Source organism: Hypanus sabinus, chromosome 3 (genome assembly GCF_030144855.1).
Source record: "Hypanus sabinus isolate sHypSab1 chromosome 3, sHypSab1.hap1, whole genome shotgun sequence".
Lineage (NCBI taxonomy): Eukaryota > Metazoa > Chordata > Chondrichthyes > Myliobatiformes > Dasyatidae > Hypanus > Hypanus sabinus.
The window spans coordinates 150597532-150619585 of NC_082708.1; the positions used below are offsets into that span (position 1 = coordinate 150597532).

At 44.1% G+C, this 22054-nt stretch overlaps 1 protein-coding gene across 1 annotated transcript in view; it reads left to right on the forward strand.

Moving 5' to 3' along the window:
- The window catches only part of papss1 (3'-phosphoadenosine 5'-phosphosulfate synthase 1), a 126922-nt gene that overhangs the window by 101337 nt on the left and 3531 nt on the right, over window positions 1–22054 (forward strand). The window contains exon 11 of the mRNA XM_059965377.1: window positions 10836–11104. Coding sequence (XP_059821360.1) covers window positions 10836–11104 — 269 coding nt within the window. The remainder of the gene's footprint in view (window positions 1–10835; window positions 11105–22054) is intronic.

Genomic DNA, 22054 nt, shown 5'->3' on the forward strand with positions numbered 1-22054 from the left:
AGAGAATTGATTGGCAGACAGGAAGCAAAGAGTGAGAGTAAATGGGACCTTTTCAGAATGGCAGGCAGTGACTAGTGGGGTTCCGCAAGGCTCAGTGCTGGGACCCCAGTTGTTTACAATATATATTAATGATTTAGACGAGGGAATTAAATACAGCGTCTCTAAGTTTGCAGATGACACGAAGCTGGGCGGTGGTGTTAGCTGTGAGGAGGATGCTAAGAGGATGCAGGGTCACGGCAGATGCAATTTAATGTGGATAAATGTGAGGTTATCTGCTTTGGCTGCAAGAACAGGAAAACAGATTATTATCTGAACGGTGGCCGATTAGGAAAAAGGGAGATGCAATGAGACCTGGGTGTCATTGTACACCAGTCATTGAAGGTGGGCATGCAGGTACAGCAGGCGGTGAAAAAGGCAAATGGTATGTTGGCATTCATAGCAAAAGGATTTGAGTACACGAGCAGGGAGGTTCTACTGCAGTTATACAAGGCCTTGGTGAGACCACACCTAGAATATCGTGTGCAGTTTTGGCCCCCTAATCTGAGGAAAGACATTCTTGCCATAGAGGGAGTACAGAGAAGGTTCACCAGATTGATTCCTGGGATGGCAGGACTTTCATTTGAAGAAAGACTGGATCGACTAGGCTTATACTCACTGGAATTTAGAAGATTGAGGGGGAATCTTATTGAAACGTATAAAATTCTAAAGGGATTGGGCAGGCCAGATGCAGGAAGATAGTTTCCGATGTTGGGGACGTCCAGAATGAGGGGTCACAGTTTAAGGATAAAAGGGAAGCCTTTCAGGACCAAGATGAGGAAAAACTTCTTCACACAGAGAACGGTGAATCTGTGGAATTCTCTGCCACAGGAAACAGTTGAGGCCAGTTCATTGGCTATATTTAAGAGGGAGTTAGATATGGCCCTTGTGGCTAAAGGGATCAGGGGATATGGAGAGAAAGCAGGTACAGGGTTCTGAGTTGGATAATCAGCCATGATCATGCTGAATGGAGGTGCAGGCTCGAAGAGCCGAATGTCCTACTCCTGTACCTATTTTCCATGTTTCTACACGAAGGAAAAGAAAATAAAGAAAAGGCGCCAAACTTATCGAAGTCCAAACCATTTCTTGCACAACCGTTGGAGCTCAATTACTGAAGCCTTCTGGCCACCTTTCGATCCCCTCCGAAATCTTCGACTCGCAGCTCAGGATCACCTGAAGTGGTCAACCAAACACATCTATCTTCATCTCCCCTCGCGCAGATCTCCCCAAAAGCCCGCCAACAATAGATTACAGACTCAGAAGAAAGAACATTAATCCCAATTGGTTTACAAAGGAATACAATTCTCGTTATCAGTAAATTTTAACCCAAACAAGCTTCCAGCACTCTCTCGCAACAAAGAAGCATTCCTACTTTTAACAAAACAAAGAAGCCATTTTGATTAACATACGCAGTAACAAAGAAAAAGAAGAAACCCCCCCCCTTTTCACACTGAACATTGAAAATAATCTGTAGTATTCAATAGAGTATGAAATCCCACAGCTATTGAAGAAGATCAAATTTCTGCAATCCTGTCATACATAGCTATCAAATGAACATGTTCATACAAAATATCATTGTCCTGAAACATTAATTCTTTTTGTATCACCACATTATTCTGCCTGGCCTACTGATTTATTCCAGTGAGTTATTTCAGATTTCTAGTATTTACTGCTTTGCTTTTGGATATGGTGGTGATGCAGTATTTCAATTGCAAACTAATATCCAGAGTCTGGACCAACAATCCAGAGACCACATTCTAACTTAGCACGTGAAAATTACATTTACTTAATAATTTGGGGCAGCCACTGGTTTTAGTATAATGACCACAAGGCCAATCAGTTGTTGCAAAAAACTCCATCAGGATTGTTCAAGATTTTCAGAGAAGGAAATCTGCCATCTATACGCAATCTATCCTGTGTCTGATGTCAGACTCTGTCCATGTCATTGACTCTTAAAATGCCCTCTAAAATAACCTAAAGAATAACAACATGCAGGATGTTCTTTCTAATGGTATAGTATAAAATGAATGGGGATTGATTTTTTTCTTCAGATTAAAACTGTCAATATTTCTGGCTCACGCAATTTCTTGTATCTTGAGGTATAGTATACTGGCATTTCAATTACTGAAAACAACTATATTTAAAATAACATCTCAGTTATTTAGAATGATATCTAAGTTACAACTGAATTAAAAACAACTCTCAATTTAAAAGAAATACTGGCTGCCTATATTCTTCCATTTTCCTCACATTCATGTGCCTATCTAAACTTCTGTGGAGTTTCTAATGTTTCTACCTCTACTACCACCCCAGGCATTCCAGCAAACAAACTTGCCCCTCACAACTCCTTTGAAATGACCACTTCTCACCTTAAATGCATGTATTAGACATTTCAACCCTTGGAAAAAGATATTGTCTGTGCCTCTTGTCCTTACAAACCTCTTATTAGATCTCCCCTCAGCCATAGTATCTCCAGACAAAACAGAAATTTATCTGACTTCTCTTTATAGCACATGTAAACCTCTTCTGCACCCTCTCCAAATCCTTGACATCCTTCCTATAATAGGGGCCTGTGGCGACCCTCTTCCTAGCGCACTCGAACCGGCTCACAAATAGCCAAATAGCACAAAGGCCAGTCCCAAAAGGGTGCCAGGTCTGTTTCACCAACAAAGTGAAAAGCCTGCGGGGGATTGTGAGTACATGCCCCTACAGCATCCGCGCCCAGGGAGGGTGGGATCAGGGAGGCTTTAAAGCAAGGTTGTGAAGTTCGAATAAAATCTTTCTTTAACTGCAGTTTACCGACTCCGTGTCATTATTTTAGCACTGCATGTAGCACACTGCTACAATTGGTGACCCCAACGGTCCAAATGATTTTTGGACCGGCGGTTTTGTTGAAACTGCCAAGCTTCTGGACGCTGCGACCTCACCTATGGTTCCAGCAAGCAGAAGCCCAATTCCACGTTCAGCAGATAACCTCCAAGGGCACACGTTACTACTACGTGGTGAGCTCCCTTGACCAGGACACAGCGGCCCAGGTTGACGAGTTCGTACAGTCTCCCCCAGCGGACGGCAAGTACACGGAATTCAGAGCCCTGCTCATAAGGACTTTCGGACTCTCACGGCACGAGCGGGCTGCCTGTTTACTGCACCTGGATGGCTTGGGAGACAGACTTCCATCGGCTTTAATGAATGAGATGTTGTCTCTGGCCGGCGGACACAAACCCTGCCTCATGTTTGAGCAGGCATTCCTGGAGCAGCTGCCCGAGGACATACGCCTGCTGCTGTCTGACGCGGATTTCAGCGACCCCCCCCGGAAGGTGGCAGCCCAGGCAGACTTGCTGTGGAATGCCAAGAAGGAGAGTGGGGCGTCCGTCGCACAGATCACCAGGCCACGTTCCCAGCAGCAAACCAGACCAGGCCCGGCTACAGAGCTCGCTAACCCCAGAGGCAGGGGTGAGGAGACCAACGAACAATGGTGCTTCTACCACCAGTGGTGGGGCACAGAAGCCCACCGCTGTAGCCCGCCCTGCAATTTCCCAGGAAACGCCAGGGCCAGCCGCCGCTGTTGGCTACAGCGGCTGGCCATTGGGATAGCCTCCTGTATGTGTGGGACAAGCAGTCGGGACGCCGTTTTTTGGTCGACACCGGTGCCGAGATCAGCATCTTACCTCCGACGAGTTACGACACCCATAACAGGGCACCGGGTCCCCCCCTGAGAGCCGTGAACGGCAGCACAGTAAGGACCTACGGCACCCGTACGGTGCAGCTACAGTTCGGCTCCAGCAGGTTCACGTGGGACTTCACACTGGCCGCCGTAGCCCAACCGCTTCTGGGTGCGGATTTTTTGTGGGCTCACAGCCTGCTGGTCGACCTGCCGAGGCAGAGACTGGTCCACGCCAAGACCTTTCAGACGTTCTCCATGGGAGAAGCCCAGTTGCCAGTCCCACACCTCGACTCCATCATGCTGTCCGACAACGACTTCACCAGAGTCCTGGCGGATTTCCCATTGGTTCTGGCACCGCAGTTCATGGCAGCCATGCCCCGACACGGCGTACAGCACCACATCCCGACCCAGGGACCACCCCTCCACGCCCGTGCTCGGCGGCTTCCCCCGGACAAGCTCCGACTGGCGAAGGAGGAGTTCAAGAGGATGGAGGAATTGGGGATCATCTGGCGGTCCGACAGCCCACGGGCCTCCCCCCTGCACATGGTGCCCAAAGCGACAGGGGGCTGGAGACCATGCGGCGACTACTGCAGGCTGAACGAGGCTACCACACCGGACCGCTACCTTGTGCTGCACATTCAGAACTTTGCAGCAAACCTGCACGGTGCACGGATCTTCTCCAAGGTACACCTCATCCAGGGCTACCATCAAATCCCGATGCACCCGGGTGACGTCCCCAAAACATTCGGAATTTTCGAGTTCCTCCGCATGCCGTTCGGCCTGAAGAATGCCGCACAGACGTTCCAGCGGCTAATGGACGCGACCTGGAGTTCACATTCATCTATTTGGACGACATCCTCATAGCCAGCAGCAGTCGTCAGGAGCATCTGTCCCACCTCCGTCAACTCTACGCCCGACTGAGTGAGTACGGTCTAACAATCAACCCGGCCAAATGCCAGTTCGGGCTTGACACCATTGACTTCCTGGGCCACAGGATTACTAAAGACAGGGCGACCCCTCTGCCCGCTAAGGTAGACGTGGTCCGCCATTTCCCCCGACCCACCACAATCAAAGGCCTTCAGGAATTCGTAGGTATGGTCAATTTCTACTACCGCTTCCTCCCTTCAGCTGCCCGAATCATGCGCCCCCTGTTCGCCCTGATGTCCGGTCCGGGCAAGGACATTACCTGGGACGAGGAGTCCACCGCCGCTTTCATTAAAACGAAAGAAGCCTTGGCAAATGCCGCGATGCTAGTGCACCCTAGAATGGACGTCCCTACCGCCTTCACAGTGGACGCCTCTAACACGGCAATTGGTGGGGTACTGGAGCAACTCACCGCGGTTCGCTGGCAACCCCTGGCGTTTTTCAGCAAACACCTGCGGCCACCTGAGCTCAAATACAGTGCTTTCGACCGGGAACTGTTGGCGCTATACCTGGCAATTTGGCATTACAGGTACTTCTTAGAAGGTAGGCCCTTCACCGCGTTCACGGACTACAAGCCACTTACCTTTACGTTCACGAAGGTGTCCGATCCCTGGTCGTCCCGCCAGCAGCGCCATCTGCCCTACATCTCTGAATACACGACGGATGTCCAGCTCGTCTCGGGTAAGAACAATGTTGTGGCAGACGCCCTCTCTCGCCCTAACATTCATGCCCTTTCCCAAGGGGTAGACTTTGAGGGACTGGCAGAGGCGCAGCAGGCAGACGAGATCCCGAGTTACAGAACCGCAGTCTCCGTTTTGCAGCCCCAGGACCTCCCTGTAGGCCCAGGTGAGAGGACCCTACTCTGTGACGTCGCCACCGGCCAGCCCCGTCCCGTCGTCCCAGCACCTTGGCGGCGACGCGTTTTCAACTCCATTCATAACTTAGAGCACCCCTCCATCAGGACAACCGTCTGGATGGTCTCCAGCAGGTTCGTTTGGCACGGACTCCGCAAGCAGGTCAGTGAATGGGCCAGAACGTGCATGCACTGCCAGGCGGCCAAGGTGCAGCGGCACACCAAAGCTCTGCCGCAGCAGTTCCACCCCACCCACTGGCGTTTCGACCACATTCATGTGGATATCGTGGTCCCTCTGCCAGTGTTGCGAGGAGCGCGGCACTTCCTGACTATCATGGACTGGTTCACCAGATGGCCAGAGGCGATCCCGCTCACCGACACCACCTCCGAATCTTGCGCCCGGGCACTGTTCACCACCTGGGTGTCCCGCTTTGGTGTACTGGCCCACATTACCTCCGACAGAGGCGCCCAGTTCACCTCCAGCCTGTGGTCAGCTATGGCCAGCCTTTTGAGGACGCAGCTGCACCACACCACTGCCTACCACCCACAGTCGAACAGCCTGGTGGAGCGTTTCCACCGTCACCTGAAGTTGGCTCTCATGGCCCACTTGAGAGGAGCTAACTGGGTGGACGAGCTTCCCTGGGTCCTGCTCGGCATCCACACGGCTCCCAAAGACGATCTGCATGCCTCGTCGGCCGAGTTGGTGTACGTCGCACCCCTGGTCGTCCCCGGGGAGTTCATACCAGCCCCAAGGGGGCAAGAGGCAGAACCCACAGCAGTCCTGGGCAGACTACGCGAGAGGCTCGGGTGACCTGGCCCCCATATCCACTTCGCAGCATGGGCAGAACCTGAACTGCGTACCCCAAGACCTGCAGAACTGTAAGTTTGTGTTTGTACGAAGGGGCGGGCATCGGCCACCGCTGCAACAGCCCTATGAGGGGCCGTTTATGGTGCTCAGGAACAACGGTTCCACGTTCGTGCTGGACGTTGGGGGGAGAGAGGAGGTTTTCACGATGGACCGACTCAAACCAGCCCATGTGGACTTGGCACAACCGGTCGAGTTTCCGGCACCGTGGCGCAGAGGCCGACCTCCCAAACAGGGTCCGGCCCAGACTGTGGACATTGGGGGGTGTATCGCCGGTTCTGGGGGGGCGGTTATGTGGCGACCCACTTCCTAGTGCACTCGAACCGGCTCACAAATAGCCAGCACGCCGGCACAAAGGCCAGTCCCAAAAGGGCACCTGGTCTGCTTCACCAACAAAGGGAAAAGCCTGCGGGGGATTGTGAGTACATGCCCCTACAGCATCCGCGCCGGGGAGGGCGGGATCAGGGAGGCTTTAAAGTAAGGCCGTGAAGTTCAAATAAAATCTCTCTTTAACTGCAGTTTACCGACTCCGTGTCATTATTTTAACGCTGGGTGTAGCACACCGCTACAGGCCTCCAGAACTGTATGCAATACTCTAGATGCAGCCTAACTAAGAGTTTTATGAAGACACAACCTAACTTAGTGACTTTTGAACTCAATGCCTCAACTAATAAAGGCAAGCATGCCATATGCCTTCTTAAGTACCGCTTTCAGGGAGCTACAAATCTGGGCCCCAAGGTGCCTCTGCTCATCAACACTGTTACGGATCTTGCCCTTAACAGTGTACTGTCTCCTTGCATTTGACCTAGCAAGGTGCAACACTTCACTTTGGGTTGGGTTAAATTCCTTTTTCATTTCTCCTCCCAAATGTGCAATTGATCTATTTCCTTTTGTATTCTTTGCCAGCTTTTACGCTATCCATAATACCACCAGTCTTCGTATCATCTGCAAACTTATCTCCATTTTCATCCAGGTCACTTAGCTATGTCACAAACAGCAGATTTCTCTGTACAGATCCCTGCAGAACCACTAATGACAGACCACCAGCTAGAATAAGTCCCTTCCACTACCCTCTCCCTTCTAGGGGTAAGCCAATTCTGAATCCAAACAGTATAAATCACATAAAAACACCATAAATCACATGGACCTTCTGGATGAGCTTCCTTTGAGGGACCTTGTTATACACCTTACTAAAATCTATGCAGACAATGCCCACAGCTCTACTTTTATCAATTACCCTTGTAACCTCATCAAAATACTTAATCAGGTTAGTAAGACATGACTTGCCCCACACAAAGCCATGCTGGATCTCCCTAATTAGGCCATGGTTTTACAAGTGCTCCTAAATCCTATTCTCTCCGGTAACTTCCCTATCACTGATGTGAGACTCACAGGTCTATAGGCTCCAGTATATATCTGGTTCCCTTCTTAAATAATGGAACATTAGTTACTTGCCAGTCCTCCAGGGCCTCGCCTATGGCTAGAGAGAATATGAAGATATTGGTCAAGGTCCCAGCAATTTCTTGTTTCTCTCAATAACCTGGGGTATATCCCATCAGGCACTAGGGACTTGCCCACTTAACATGACCTCCTTTACCTTGAAATGCCCTAGCATATGAATACACTTGGCTCTGATCTCCCTGTTCTCTACATCCTTCCGTTTGGTAAATTCTGATATAAAGTGCTCATTAAGGACCTCACCCACATCGTGTGCATCCAAACAAATGCCCTCTCTGAGTGCGGCTGTGATATTGTGCCTAAATTGTAGTGCACCACCTTGATAACCATCTCTTTAACCCCCTTCTCTACCTTTTCTAAAACATTGAAACCCTGGGATATTAAGCATCCATTCCTGTCCTTGTACAGGTCAGCCCTGTCCCAGAAAACGTTCCAATCATCCAAGAACCTGAAACCGTGCTCTCTGCCACCAGTTCCTCAGCCACATACTAATTTGTACTGTTATTGTATTCCTGCTCTGCGGAGTACATAGACTGGGAGTAATTCAGAGGTTACTACCTTGGAGGTCCTGCTCTTTATTCTCTTCCCTAACTCCATATACACACAGTTCAGGATCACTTCTCCTTTCTACCTGTGCAGATTGAGTCAGTGGTGAGGAAGGCAAATATAATGTTAGCATTCATTTTGAGCAGACTAGGATATATAAGCAAAGATGTAATGTTGAGGCTTTATAAGACACTAGGGAGGTCTCACTTAGAGTATTGTGAGCAATTTTGGGCCCCTTATCGAAGAAAAATATGTGCTGACATTGGAGAGTGTGCAGAGGGTGTACACAAGAATGATTCCGGGGATGAACCCTAGACACGCCCTCTTCTCATTGTTACCATCGAAAAGGAGGTACAGAAGCCTGAAGTCAGACACTCGGCGATTCAGGAGCAGCGTCTTCCCCTCTGCTATCCGACTTCTAAATGGACATTGAACCCATGAACACTACTTCCCTACTTTTTTATTGTTCTTTTTTTGCACTGCGTATTTTAACTTAACTATTTAATAGACATTTACTTTAATTCAGTTTTTTCCTCTGGGCTTGTACTCACTGGAAATCAGAAGAATAAGGGAGGATCTCATTGACACCTGTCAAATGTTGCAAGATCGTGATAGAGCGGATGTTTCTTATGTTGGGGGAGTCTAGGACCAGTGGGCACAGCTTCAGAATAGAGGAATATCCATATAGAACAGATACGAGGAATGTCTTTAGCAAGAGGGTGGTGAATTTGTGGAATTCATTGCCACAGGCATCTGTGGAGGCCAAGTCATTGGGCATATTTAAAGCAGAGGTTGTTAGGTTCTCAATTAGTCAGGGCATGAAGGGTTACGGTGAGAAAGCAGAAGGTTGGAACTGGGAGGGAAATGGATTAGCCGTGGTGAAAAGCCAGAGCAGACTCAATGAGCCAAATGCCTAATTCTGCTCCTTTGTCTCATGGTCTTATGGACATTAGTGTGAACGTGCACCACGACCTTGGGCTTTTAAAGACCGTCCCTTTTAAAGAGTATTCTGCAGCCACTCTAAGGCATCCTGGACCCTAGCATCTGGGAGGTATCCCACCACCCTGACTTCTCTTTCACGGCCTCAAAATCTCCTGTTCGTTCTCTTATCAAGTCTCCTATTCCCATCACTCTACCTGACTTTACCCTTCCCTGCCTACTGGTCTAGTTGCTGCTGTGACCTGATTATCTCCCACCCCCAGCAGTATCCAAAGGAGTATTCTTGTTGCTGAGGAGAATGGCCACAAGGGAACTCTGCACTGACTGCTTACTCCCCTTCCTTCTCGTAGTCACCCATCTTCTATCAGAAGCCTGCATTCTGAGTTTGACCACCTCAGTAAAAGCCTCATCTGAGGATTTCAGCCTGCTAGATGGTCCAGAGCACATCCAGCTCCAGCTCTGGTTCCTTACCCTGTCAGTCAGGAGCAGAGTTTGGGTGCACTTCCTGCAGATGTATTCATCAGGGAGACTGTTGGGAATCCTGCAATCTAAATATTTTACAGGAGGAGCTTCCTTTGCCTTAACTCCCATCTTATCTACACTTGTTATACCTTTGGCTCTTACTAAGGTTAAGTTCTACAATCAACTAAATGATTCCAAATGACTCTGCACCCTTGACCTCTACCTGTTCTTGCCGAAGCCTGAGCATTCTAACACTGGTCCACTCACACAGTAGCTGCTCTGCTTACACCTCGCTTCTTTTTATTGGCCCATGCTAAGTTGCTAATAATTTAAGCAATCTCTCGCTGTGCAGACAAGGCCCGACAGGTACCGATTACTTTTTAAACCTGGTGTGTAAAGTCCACAGTAAACTGTTTCCAGCTCTGTCCGTGATTTCTCACTCTGCAATATTCCCTAACTTTGCCTAATACAGATGAAAATCAGTTCTGTAGAAAATATTTAAGCTGAAAGAGATAATCCATCATCCATACCAAAATTATTTGTTTAGCAAAGTATAATAACCACTAGCTAACTAGATGTAGTGTTGTTAGCAGTTGTCTATATATATTTTGTACAAAATTGAAATAATCCAGGGCATAGTCTTAGAGACTTGAGTTCAAAAGATCCAGCTGAATTTTTACAACCACTTCCAAGTCCACAAAAAAAGTGTAAATGCTGGACATTCTTAGTGCTGATTATTCAACCCTGTGGTCATGGTTGGTCTTCTAGATGGATCAGGTTTCTAATACAGTGCTTTAAAAATTATTGCAGAAGGCTGCAGAAACTGAATGCAGCTTGTCCTTAAAGTGATGTATTCTTTTGCACTGATACTCTTTTGTGCTTTTTTTAAGTGTAGTTAAATAGGAAACTCGAGATTTTTGTGCATGATGTGCACTGCATATTGTACAGAAAGCTTAACCAATTGCTTTGGGTTGTGGACCACCTTGGAGACATTTTTTCCAAGGAGTGGCGGTAATGGTAATTAAAATATTTCTAAAATAGATCTTTTCTGGTTAGATAAATATGCCGTAATTGTTTCCACCCTCCAGATGCTGTCTTTGCATTTCAGCTACGCAACCCAGTGCACAATGGGCATGCTCTACTGATGCAGGATACCTTTCAGCGATTGATTGACCGTGGCTACAGACGTCCAGTTCTCCTTCTTCATCCATTAGGCGGCTGGACAAAAGACGATGATGTGCCTTTAATATGGCGAATGAAGCAACATGCTGCTGTGTTGGAGGAGGGAGTTCTTAAACAAGAATCTACTGTTGTGGCCATCTTTCCTTCTCCTATGATGTATGCTGGACCAACTGAGGTGATTCTTGTCCTTCACCCTCTCCTGTATCTCGTGTTTTTATTGATTAATCTTTTTTACTGCAGTAAACGGTATAAAATCAAATTAATATCTTGCCTTTTATTCAGCACCCTTTTTCAAATTGATTGGTCATTTGAATTGACATGCATTGTATACAATATGCCAATAAATTCTTGGTCCCAAACAAGTTACTAAAAACACAAAGTTTTTATATATATATATAATATATATTTAAAAAATCATAGAACCCCACAGCATAGCAGCCCTATTGGCTCATTGTGCTGTATTGGATCTTTGAAAGAGTGATCAAATTAGACACTAATATTTTTTCTCTGTGGCGCTAAAGGGTTAAAAGAAACAAATTACCCTTGTTAAAGCACTAATAATTCTCAAAATGTGGAAAGATAAAATATATCCATCTGGATAGGAGGGTACTGGAGAATGCTGCCTGAAATGGTGGTAGAGGCAGATATCTTCATCTCAAAAAAAACTTGGATGTGTTCTTTGAAGAGTTATTATCAGGATTATAGATTTTGTGCTGATGTTAGAGTGGCCATTCTTGTTGACAGTGGGCTTCCTCTTGTTATATACTCACAGCCACTTTATTAGATACAGGAGTAGAGCCCAGTATGGTATTCTGCACACCATTGTTGTAACACATAGTTATTTGAGTTACTGTTACCTTTCTGTCAAGCTTGAACCAGCCTGGTCATCCTGCTCTGACCGCTCTTATTAACAAAGCACTTTTGACCCAGAACTGCCACTCACTGGATGTGTTTTATTTTTCATATCATTCACTGCAAATTTAATTGTAACGACTGATGCAAGAAAATTCCAGGCGATCAGTAATTTATGAGTATTCAAACCACCCCATCTGGCACCATTCCACGGTAAAAGTCACCTGGATAACATTTTTTCCTCGTTCTGTGTTTAGTCTGAGTAACAACTGAATCTCTTGATCATCTCTGCATGCTTTTCTGCATTGAGTTGCAGCCACATGATTGGCTGATTAGATATTTGCATTAATAAGCAGGTAAAGTGGCAACTGAGTGTATATTTGCTGTGGTTCCATGTCAGGCATTGTTAAAAAGAGGAACAACAATAATTAAGGTGAAACTGGCCACATCAAAGGAATGTGCAATGTTAGTATGGAGTGGAAAGAAAGCTAATCAGCACTTTTCAAGCTAATTCCTCACCACTCGCTGCTGTTATTTGCTCTGTCTCTGATGTCATAAGTCTCTGATGAACAGGTCAACAGTGCTGTCCACTTATTTGCATCAGGTATTATATCAAATGAAGTAATTAGATAACTGTTTTAAAGCAACTTTGCAAAGTTTCAACAAGTTAAATCCAATTAGTGAATGTACTTTGGGAAAGCAATCTGGATCATTTAGAATTCATTCTCTAGATTAGTTGATGTTATAACACCAATAATTATAAGTTTCTAGAAAAAGAAAGTTTAAAAGATCTCACTGATTACATTATTAATTTTTGACCATGCATGAGAACATGAATGTAATCAGGTACGTGCCATTGAAATTCTGCTGTTTGTTTTGGGCACTCAGTCAATGATCAAATCCCAAGGTAACCTCTGCCAAAATGTTGTCAAATGGTTTTAAAAATTTGTTGGGCTTCATTGCCAAGACAGCCAGTCATTTAACACTTGGATTGCAATATTTGATATTGTTCTGAGCGATCAACTTCAAATAATCCCAAAAATACCCAGTAAGTGATTATCAAAGGAAAGAGGGCCTTGTGTGTAGCAAAAGGAACCAGTAATGGTTAAACAATAGAAATAGAATTTTCTTTTTAATTGCTATTTTGCAATACTGTTCCAATTCAAAGGCATTTTCTAATTGAGATAATCTCTTTGATTTGTGAGATTATAGATAGATGCTTAGCAACATCTAAGTCATAGAACATACAACAGTACAGCACAGGAACGGGCCATGTGGCCTTCAATGTTGTGTCTAACCAGGTAATTTAGTAACCAAATCGTAAACGAAACTTATCTGTTCTGCTTACAGAATGTTCATACTCTTCTATTTTCTGCGCATTCATGTGCGTATCTAAACATTTCTTAAAAGTCTGTACCACCATCCCAGGCAGTGCCTTCCAGGCACCCACACTTTCTGTGTAAAAATATATCCTCACATCTTTGAAATTATCCCCTCTCACTTTAAGTCCATGCCTTCTGGTATTAGACATTTCAACCTTAGAAAAAGATATTGTCTATCTATGCCTCTTGTAATCTTATAAACCTCATCCGAATTGTATGCAGTATTTCAGATGTAGCCTAACTAGAGTTGTATGAAGCTGCAATGTAACTTTCACATTTGAACTCAGTGACTCGACTAATAAAGGCAAGCATGTCATATGCTTTAACAACCCTATCAACCTGTGTAGCCACTTTCAGGGAGCTAGGAACTTGGATGCAAGGTCCCTCTGCTCATCAACACTGTTAAGGATCTTGCCCTTAGTAGTATGCTGTCAGTTTACATTTGACCTACCAAGGTGCAACACTTAATATTTGGTTGGGTTATATTCCATTTACCATTCCTCCGCCCCTTTGTATTCTTTGCCAGTCTTCTATGCCACCAACCTTCATCTTTTCTGCAAACTTAGTAACCTACCCATCTACAATTTCATCCAGGTCACTTGTATACATCACAAACTGCAGATATCCCAGTACAAATCCCTGCAGACCTCCACTAATGACAGAGCTCCAGCTAGTCATTTCAACCACTGCTATCTTCTGTAGGCAAACCAGTTCAGAATCTAAACGTTCAATTCGCCATGGATCCCATGGATTTTTTGGATGAGCCTTCCATGAGGGACCTTGTCAAACACCTTACTAAGATCCATGTAGACAACATCCACAACTCTACCTACATCAATTACCCTGGTGTAGGAGCAGAATTAGGCCATTTGGCCTATTCAGTCAGCTCTGCCATCATGGATGATCAAATTTTCCTCTCAGCCCCAATTTCCTGCCTTCCCCTGCATCCCTTCGTGCCCTGACCAATCAAGAATCCATCAAACTCTGCCTTAAATATACTTGGCCTCCACAGCTGCCTGTGGCAAAGAATTCCACAGATTCATCACTTTCTGGCTAAAGAAATTCCTCCTCATATCCGTTCTTAATGAACACCTCTCTATTCTGAGGCTGTGTCCTCTGGCCTTAGACTCTCCCAGCATAAGAAGCATCCCTCTCCACATCCACTCAACCTTTCATCATTTGATAGGTTTCAATTAGGTTGCCCCTCATTCTTTTGAATTCTAATGAATACAGGTCCAGAGCCATCAAATACTCTTCATATGACAAGCCATTCAATGCTGGAATGATTTTCATGAACCTCCTTTGAACTCTGTCCAGTTTCAGCACATCCTTTCTGAGATGAGGGGCCCAAAACTGCTCACAATATCCAAGTGAGACTTCACCAGTGCTTTATAATGTCTCAACATTACATCCTTGCTTTTATATTCTAGTTCCCTTGAATTGAATGCTAACGTTACATTTGCCTTCCTTACCACAGACTCAACCTGTAAGTTAACCTTCAGGGAATCCTACAGGAGGACTCCCAAGCCCCTTTGCAGCTCATTTTTTTAAATATATTTTCTCTCTGTTTAGAAAATGGTTAACCTATTTCTTCTACCAAAGACTACGACCATACACTTCCTGAAACAGTATTCCATCTGCCGCTTCTTTGCCCACTGCTTTATTCATGCTAGAATCTTTCCTGTGATATCATGGGCTCATAGCTTGTTCTGCAGCCTCATGTGTGGGCCTTGTCAAAGGTCTTCTGAAAATCCAAGTACACAACATCAACCAATTCCCCTTTGTGTATCCTGCTTGTTATTTCTTACAAGAGTTCAAACCAATTTGTCAGTCAACCTTGCTGACTGCAGCCTGTTTTATCATGTGCCCCCAAGTACCCTGGGAGGTCATCCTTAACAATTGACTCCAGCATCTTTCCAGCCACTGAAGTCAGACTAATTGGCCTATAATTTCCTTTCTTCTGCCTCTCCTTTCTTGAAGAATGAGCTAACATTTGCAATTTTCCAGACTTATACTCAGTTGTGTTCCCCAGCTAAAGTCCCACTTTTCTCCCACTCACTGGCTATAATGCAGTTATCAATAAAAAATCTTTATGGGTACACAGTTTCTTACATTACATAGAAACTATACAATATTTTTAAAGTAACATGCAAAAGAAGCATAAAAATTCAGGCGTGCTCTTTTTACAGATCTAGAATTTGAAATGGACATATGTATACTCAATCCTGTAGGTTGTGATCAACGGGTAAATGTAATACAGTCTGTGTAATATATAAACGGTTTCTAAAGCTTCAGTAATTATAACTACAATGTGCATTTTTGTACCCATCCCCAAAAACCATTAAGGATACACTCTCAGGAACTATGAAGTTAACTTCCTACATTATTGCTCTCTAGGTGTGAAATATCCTGTTCTCAATATGCTGTTTTGTTACTACAAATGTCAAGCACACCAAATCAATTTCCCATCTGTACAAAATAGCAATATAGGATGTGGCAACTGTCATATCCACAACTTTGACAGCAGAATGATGGCTGTTCCACAAACTGTTCTGGAAATAGGATATAACGGGCGGATTCAATAACAAGGCCAACACATTGGCTTAATTAGTCAAAAATGTTGTGCATGGATATATCAACACAAACATTCTAAGCTCAATCAAATAGTGAATCACACTTGAACCAGTTGTGAGAGGGCTGGCAGCCTCAAATCTACTAGAATTTTACAGCTACACTATTAATTCTAGCACTTTCTTACATCAGGAAAATCATGACAGTGATTTCCAGATGTCATTTACTCAACAGAACATCCTGTTTTCTCATAGAGAATGGAAAGCAAATAGGCATTTTCTTCTGCAATTGTTTGGTTTTAAACAATCAGTTAACAAACGGCCTCTGTTTTTCCCAGGTTACTGTAGTGTACAGGGTTCCATTGTCCATTCAGAAATCCAAGGGTGGAGGGGAAGAAGCTGTTCTTGAAACATTGAGTGTATGTCTTCATGTTCCTGTAACAACTCCTTGAGCAATGGTAGCAATGAGATGGTATGTTCTGGGTTCAATAGTTCTAAGTAAGTTTCTACTAAGTTTTTTTTCTGTTAGTATGTAGTTAGTGTGCTGAAAATGAGTCAGTGGTTAGTGTTAGTGGTATGTTTCCTCTTAAGTAGTGGAGGTGATAGATGGGAGCTACAGAGAGGTATTCACCACTAAGTTGGAAGAAGCAGTAGCTGGGTAACATTCAGGAGGGAGAAACAGAATAGACCATCAGTGCAGAGTATCTCTGTAGCCGTTCCCTTCAATAATAAATATTCTGCTTTGGATTCTGTTGAGAGAAGCAACCTAACAGGGGGAAACCACAGTGACCTGATCTCTGTGTCAGTCTCTGTGGTTCAGAAGAAAGTGGGAGAAGAGTGCAATAGTAATAGGGGATCCCATAATTAAGGGAGCAGACAGAGGATTCTGCGGATGTGATAGACACCTGCATAGTATTTTGCCTCCTAAATACCAGGGTCTGGGATGTCATGAATAAGGTCCACAGTATTCTAAAGGGGGAGGTCATAGTACATATTGGTACTAACAACGTAATTAAGAAATGGGGGGGAGGTTCTGAAGAGAATATAGGGAATTGGGTAGAAAGCTGAAAAGCAAGACCTCCACGGTAGTGATTTCTGGATTGCTGTTTGTGCCATGTGCCTGTGAGGGTAAGAATAGGATAACTTGGCAGACGAATGCTTGGCTGAGGAATTGGTGTAATGGGCAGGTTTTCTGGATTATTGGGATCTTTTCTGGGGAAGGTATAACCTGCAGAAAAAGGAGGGTTTGCATCTGAACCCAAGGGGGAACCTTGTGGCAACAAATTCCAGAGATTTACCACCCTCTGACTAAAGTAATTTCTCCACATCTCAGTTCTAAAAGGACGTTCTTTAATCTTGAAGTTGTGCCCTCTTGTCCTAGACTCCCCTACCATGGGAAATAACTTTGCCATATCTAATTCTGTTTAGGCCTTATAACATTGGGAATGTTTCTATGAGATCCTCCCCTCATTCTCCTGAACTCCAGGGAATACAGTCCAAGTGCTGCCAGACGTTCCTCAGACGGTAGCCTTTCATTCCTGGAATCATTCTCATGAATCTTCTCTAAACCCTCTCCAACATCTGTGCATCCGTTCTAAAAGAAGGAGCCCAAAACTGCACACAATACTCCCAAGTGTGGTCTCATGAGTGCCTTATAGAGTCTCAACATCACATCCCTGCTCTTATATTCTAAACCTCTAGAAATGAATGCCAATATTGCATTCATCTTCTTCACAACAGATTCAACCTGGAGGTTAACCTTTAGGGTATTTTGCACATGGACTCCCAAGTCCCTTTGCATCTCTGCATTTCGAATTCTCTCCCCATCTAAATAATAGTCTGCTGTTTATTTCTTCCACCAAAGTACATGACCAACATTGTATTTCATTTGCCACTTCTTTGCCCATTCACCTAAACTATGTAAGTCTCTCTACAGGCTCTCTGCTTCCTGAACACTAACCACTTCTCCACCTATCTTTGTATCATCAGCAAATTTAGCCACAAATGCATTAATACCGTAGTCCAAATCATTGACATACATCGTAAAAAGCAGCGGTCCCAACACCAACCCCTGTGGAACTCCACTGGTAACCAGCAGCCAACCAGAATGGAATCCCTTTATTTTCACTCTTGTTTTCTGCTGATCAGCCAATGCTCCACCTAGTAATTTCCCTGTAATTCCATGGGCTTTTATCTTGATAAGCAGCCTCATGTGTGGCACCTTGTCAAAAGCCTTCTGAAAATGCAAGTACACCATGTCTACTGCATCTCCTTTGTCTACCCTGCTTGTAATTTCCTCAAAGTATTGCAGTAGCTTTGTCAGGCAGGATTTTCCTTCTAGGAAACCATGTTGGCTTTGGCCTATCTTGGCCTGTGCCTCCAGGTACTCCGTAATCTCATTCCTAACATTTGATTCCAACAACTTCCCAATCTCTGAAGTTAAGCTCTATAAGGTCTATAATTTCCTTTCTGCTGCCTCCCACCCTTCTTAAATAGCAGAGTACCATTTGCAATTATCCAGTCATTCAGTACAGTGCCAGAATCTATGGATTATTGAAAGATAATTGTCAATGCCACTGCAATCTCTCCAGCTACTTCCTTCAGAAACCGAGGGTGCATTCCATCAGGTCCAGGAGATTTATCCACCCTCAGACCATTAAGCTTCCTGAGCACCTTCTCAATCATAATTTTCATTGCACAAACTTCACTTCCCTGACACTCTTGAATGTCTGGTAAACTGCAGATGTCTTCCACTGTGAATGATGCAAACTACGTATCCAGATCCTCTGCCCTCTCTGCATCTCTTACTACAATATTTCCAGCATCATTTTATATTGGTCCTATCTCTACCCTTGACTCTCTTTTACCCTTTATATAATTAAAAAAGCTTTTAATATCTTCTTTGATATTAGTCACCAGCTTCCTCTCATAATTCATCTTTTCCTTCCGAATGACCTTCTTAGTTTCCTTCTGCAAGTTTTTAAAAGCTCCCCAATCCTCTATCTTCCCACTAGCTCTGGTTTCCTTGTATGCCCTCTCTTTTGCTTTTACTTTGACTCTGACTTCACTTGTCAGCCACAGTAGTGTCTTTCTTCCCTTTTGTATACAGGCTTCAGAACAGTAGTCAGGATTTGGGGTACCAATTACAACAGGAGGTAAAAAAGGCATGTGAAAGGGGCAATGATACGATAGTCATGTGGGATTTCAATATACAGGTAGATTGGAGAAAATCAGGTTGGTGCTGGATTCTAAGAGGGAATTTGTAGAATGCCTATAAGATGGCTTTTAGAGCAGCTTATGGTTCAGCCTACCAGGTGAAAAGCAATTCTGGATTGGGTGTTGTGTAATGAACCAAATTTGATTAGGGAGCTTAAGCTCAAGGAAACCTTAGGAAGCAGTGATCCTATTATGATAGAATTCACCCTGCAGTTTGAGGGAGAAACTAAAGTCAGATTACAGTGGAGTCAAAGGAATTACAGAGGCATGAAGGAGGAGCTAACCAAGAATGATTGGAAGATGACACTATCAGGGATGACAGCAGAACAACAATGTCTGGAGTTTCTGGTGACAATTCAGAAGGTGCAAGATAGATACACTCCAAAGGGAGGATGAGGGAACTGTAGCTGACATGGAAGGTCAAAAACAGCATAAAAACAAAGGGGAGGACATACCATATAGCAAGAGTTAGAGGATTAGGAAGCTTTTAAAAACCAACAGAAGGCAATATAAAAGCCTTAAAGAGAGTAAAGAAACTGAAGGGATGCTAGCCAGAAATATAAAGTGGATACCAAAAGTATTTATTTCAAATACATGATGAGTAAAAGAGAGGTGAGAGTCAATATCGGACCTCTGGAAAATGCTGCTGGAGAGGTAGTAATGGGGAACGAGGAAATGGCAGAGGAACAATAAATATTTTGTATCATTCTTCACTAGAAGACACTAGCATTATTAGAGAAATTCAAGAATGGCAGGACAGAAGTGAGTGTTGTTGCTATTACTAATGAGGAGGTGCTCGGGAAGATGAAAGGTCTGAAGATAGATAAATCACCTGGTCCATATGCATTGTCCCTCAGGATTATGAAAGAGGTGGCTGAAGACGTTGTGGAAGGTTAGCAATGGTTTTTCATGAATCACTAGAATGTGGAATGGCTCTGGGGGAATAGAAAATTGAAATCTCACCCTACTCTTCAAGAAGGGAGGGAGGTAGAAGAAAGGGAATTACAGGCCAGTTAGCCTGACTTCACTGGTTGGGAAGATGTTAGATTCCGTTATCAAGGATGAGGTTTCGGGGTACATGAGAAAATGGGCCAAAGTCAGCACAGTTTCCTCAAGAGGAAATCTTGCCTGACAAATCTCTTAGATCTCTTTGAGGATACAACAGTCCACATAGACAAAGGAAAGTCTCAATATTGTTTACTTGGATTTTCAGAATGTCTTTGATAAGGTGCTTAACAAGATGAGAGTCCATGGTATTACAAGAAAGATACTAGTATGGATAGAAGATTGATAGACTGGCAGGAGGCAAAGTGGGGAGGGGGAATACGGGACCTATTCTGGTTAGTTGCCTTTGTCTACTGCTGTTCTGCATGGGACAGTGTTGGGACTGCTTCTTTTCACGTTGAATGTGAATGATTTGGATGACAGAATTGATGGCCTTGTGCTAATTTTACAGATGATACGAAGATAGGTAGAGGGGTAAGTAGTGTTAAGGGAACAGGGATTCTGCAGAAGGACATATTGAGATAATGGGCAAAAAAGTGGCAGATGGAATATAGTGTAAGGGAAGTGCATGGTCATGTACTTCAGTGAAAGGAATAAAAGTGTAAACTATTTTCTAAACAGATAAAATTTAAAAAATCAGAAGTACAAAGGGACATGGGAATCTTTGTGCAGGATTCCCTAAAGTTTAATTTCCAGGTTTTGGGAGTGGTAAAGAAGGCAAATGCAATTTTAGTATTTGTTTTGACAGGACTAGAATGTAAGAGCAAGGATGTAATGCTGAGGCTTTATAAGGTATTGGTCAAACCACATTTGGAGTATTGTGAGCAGTTTAGGGCTCTTTATTGAAGAAACAATGGGCTGGCAATTGAAAGAGTCCAGAGAGTTCACGAGAGTGATTCTGAAAATGAAAAGGTTAACATATGGGATCTCATTGAAACCTATCAAATACTGTAATATCTAGATGGATGGTATGTAGGGAAGATGTTTCCTTTAGTGGGTGAGTCTAGGACCAGAGAGCATAACCTTAGACGAAGGGGACGTCCATTTAGAACAGAGATGAGGAATTTATTTAGCCTGAAGATGGAGAATCCGTATAATTCTTGCCACAGGTGGCTGTGGAGTCCAAGTCATTGAGTATATTTAAAACAGAGATTGATAGGTTCTTCATTAGTCAGGGTGTCAAGGATTACAGGGAGAAGGCAGGAGAATGAGGTTGAGAGCCATGATGAAATGTGGAGCAGATTTGATGCCCCAAGTGGCCTAATTCTGCTCCTATATCTCTGATTTAATACATCTTAATACAATGCTTGGGATTTTCCTTCACCTTGTCTGCCAGAGCAACCTAATGTCTTCTTTTAACTTTCTTGATTTTGTTCTTAAGTGTTCTTTTGCATTCCTCAGGTAACTGATTTGCTCCTTCCTGCCTATACCTGCTATGTACCTCTTTTTTTTGAAAACCAGGGCCTAAACCTGTTATCATTGTCTTTTATTCTGAAAGGATCATTCTAACTCTGTACTGACAAACTTTCAATTTTGAAGGCCTCCCACTTATCAGGTACACTTTTCCCAGAAAGCAGCCAGTCCCAATCCACACTTGCCAAATTCTGTCTGATACTGATAAAATTGGACCTTTTAACAATTTAGAATCTAAGACTACCTTCCTCAGTATTAACACCACCAACTATTCCTATCATGTGCAAACTTTGGAAAGAATTTTATGGAACACAATCTACTGCGAAAATAATTGTTTAACAACAGAGTAAACTGCACTTAAGACAGAAGTTGCAGCAATTTTTTTGAAATATTGAATGAAGGAAGTGCAGTCACTAGGATTGATTGACAGAGGAATTATCCAATGGTCTATTAAGGTGTAGGAGCAGAATTAGGCCATTTGGCCCATCAAGTCTGCTCCGCTATTCCATTATAACTGATTTATTATCACTCTCAACTCCATTCTCCAACTTCTTTCCTGTAACCTTTGATGCCCTTACTAATCAAGAACCTATCAATCTCCGCTTTAAATATACCAAATGACCTCCACAACTGTCTGTGGCAATGAAATGCAAATATTTTTACCCTCTGGCTAAAGAAATTGCTTCT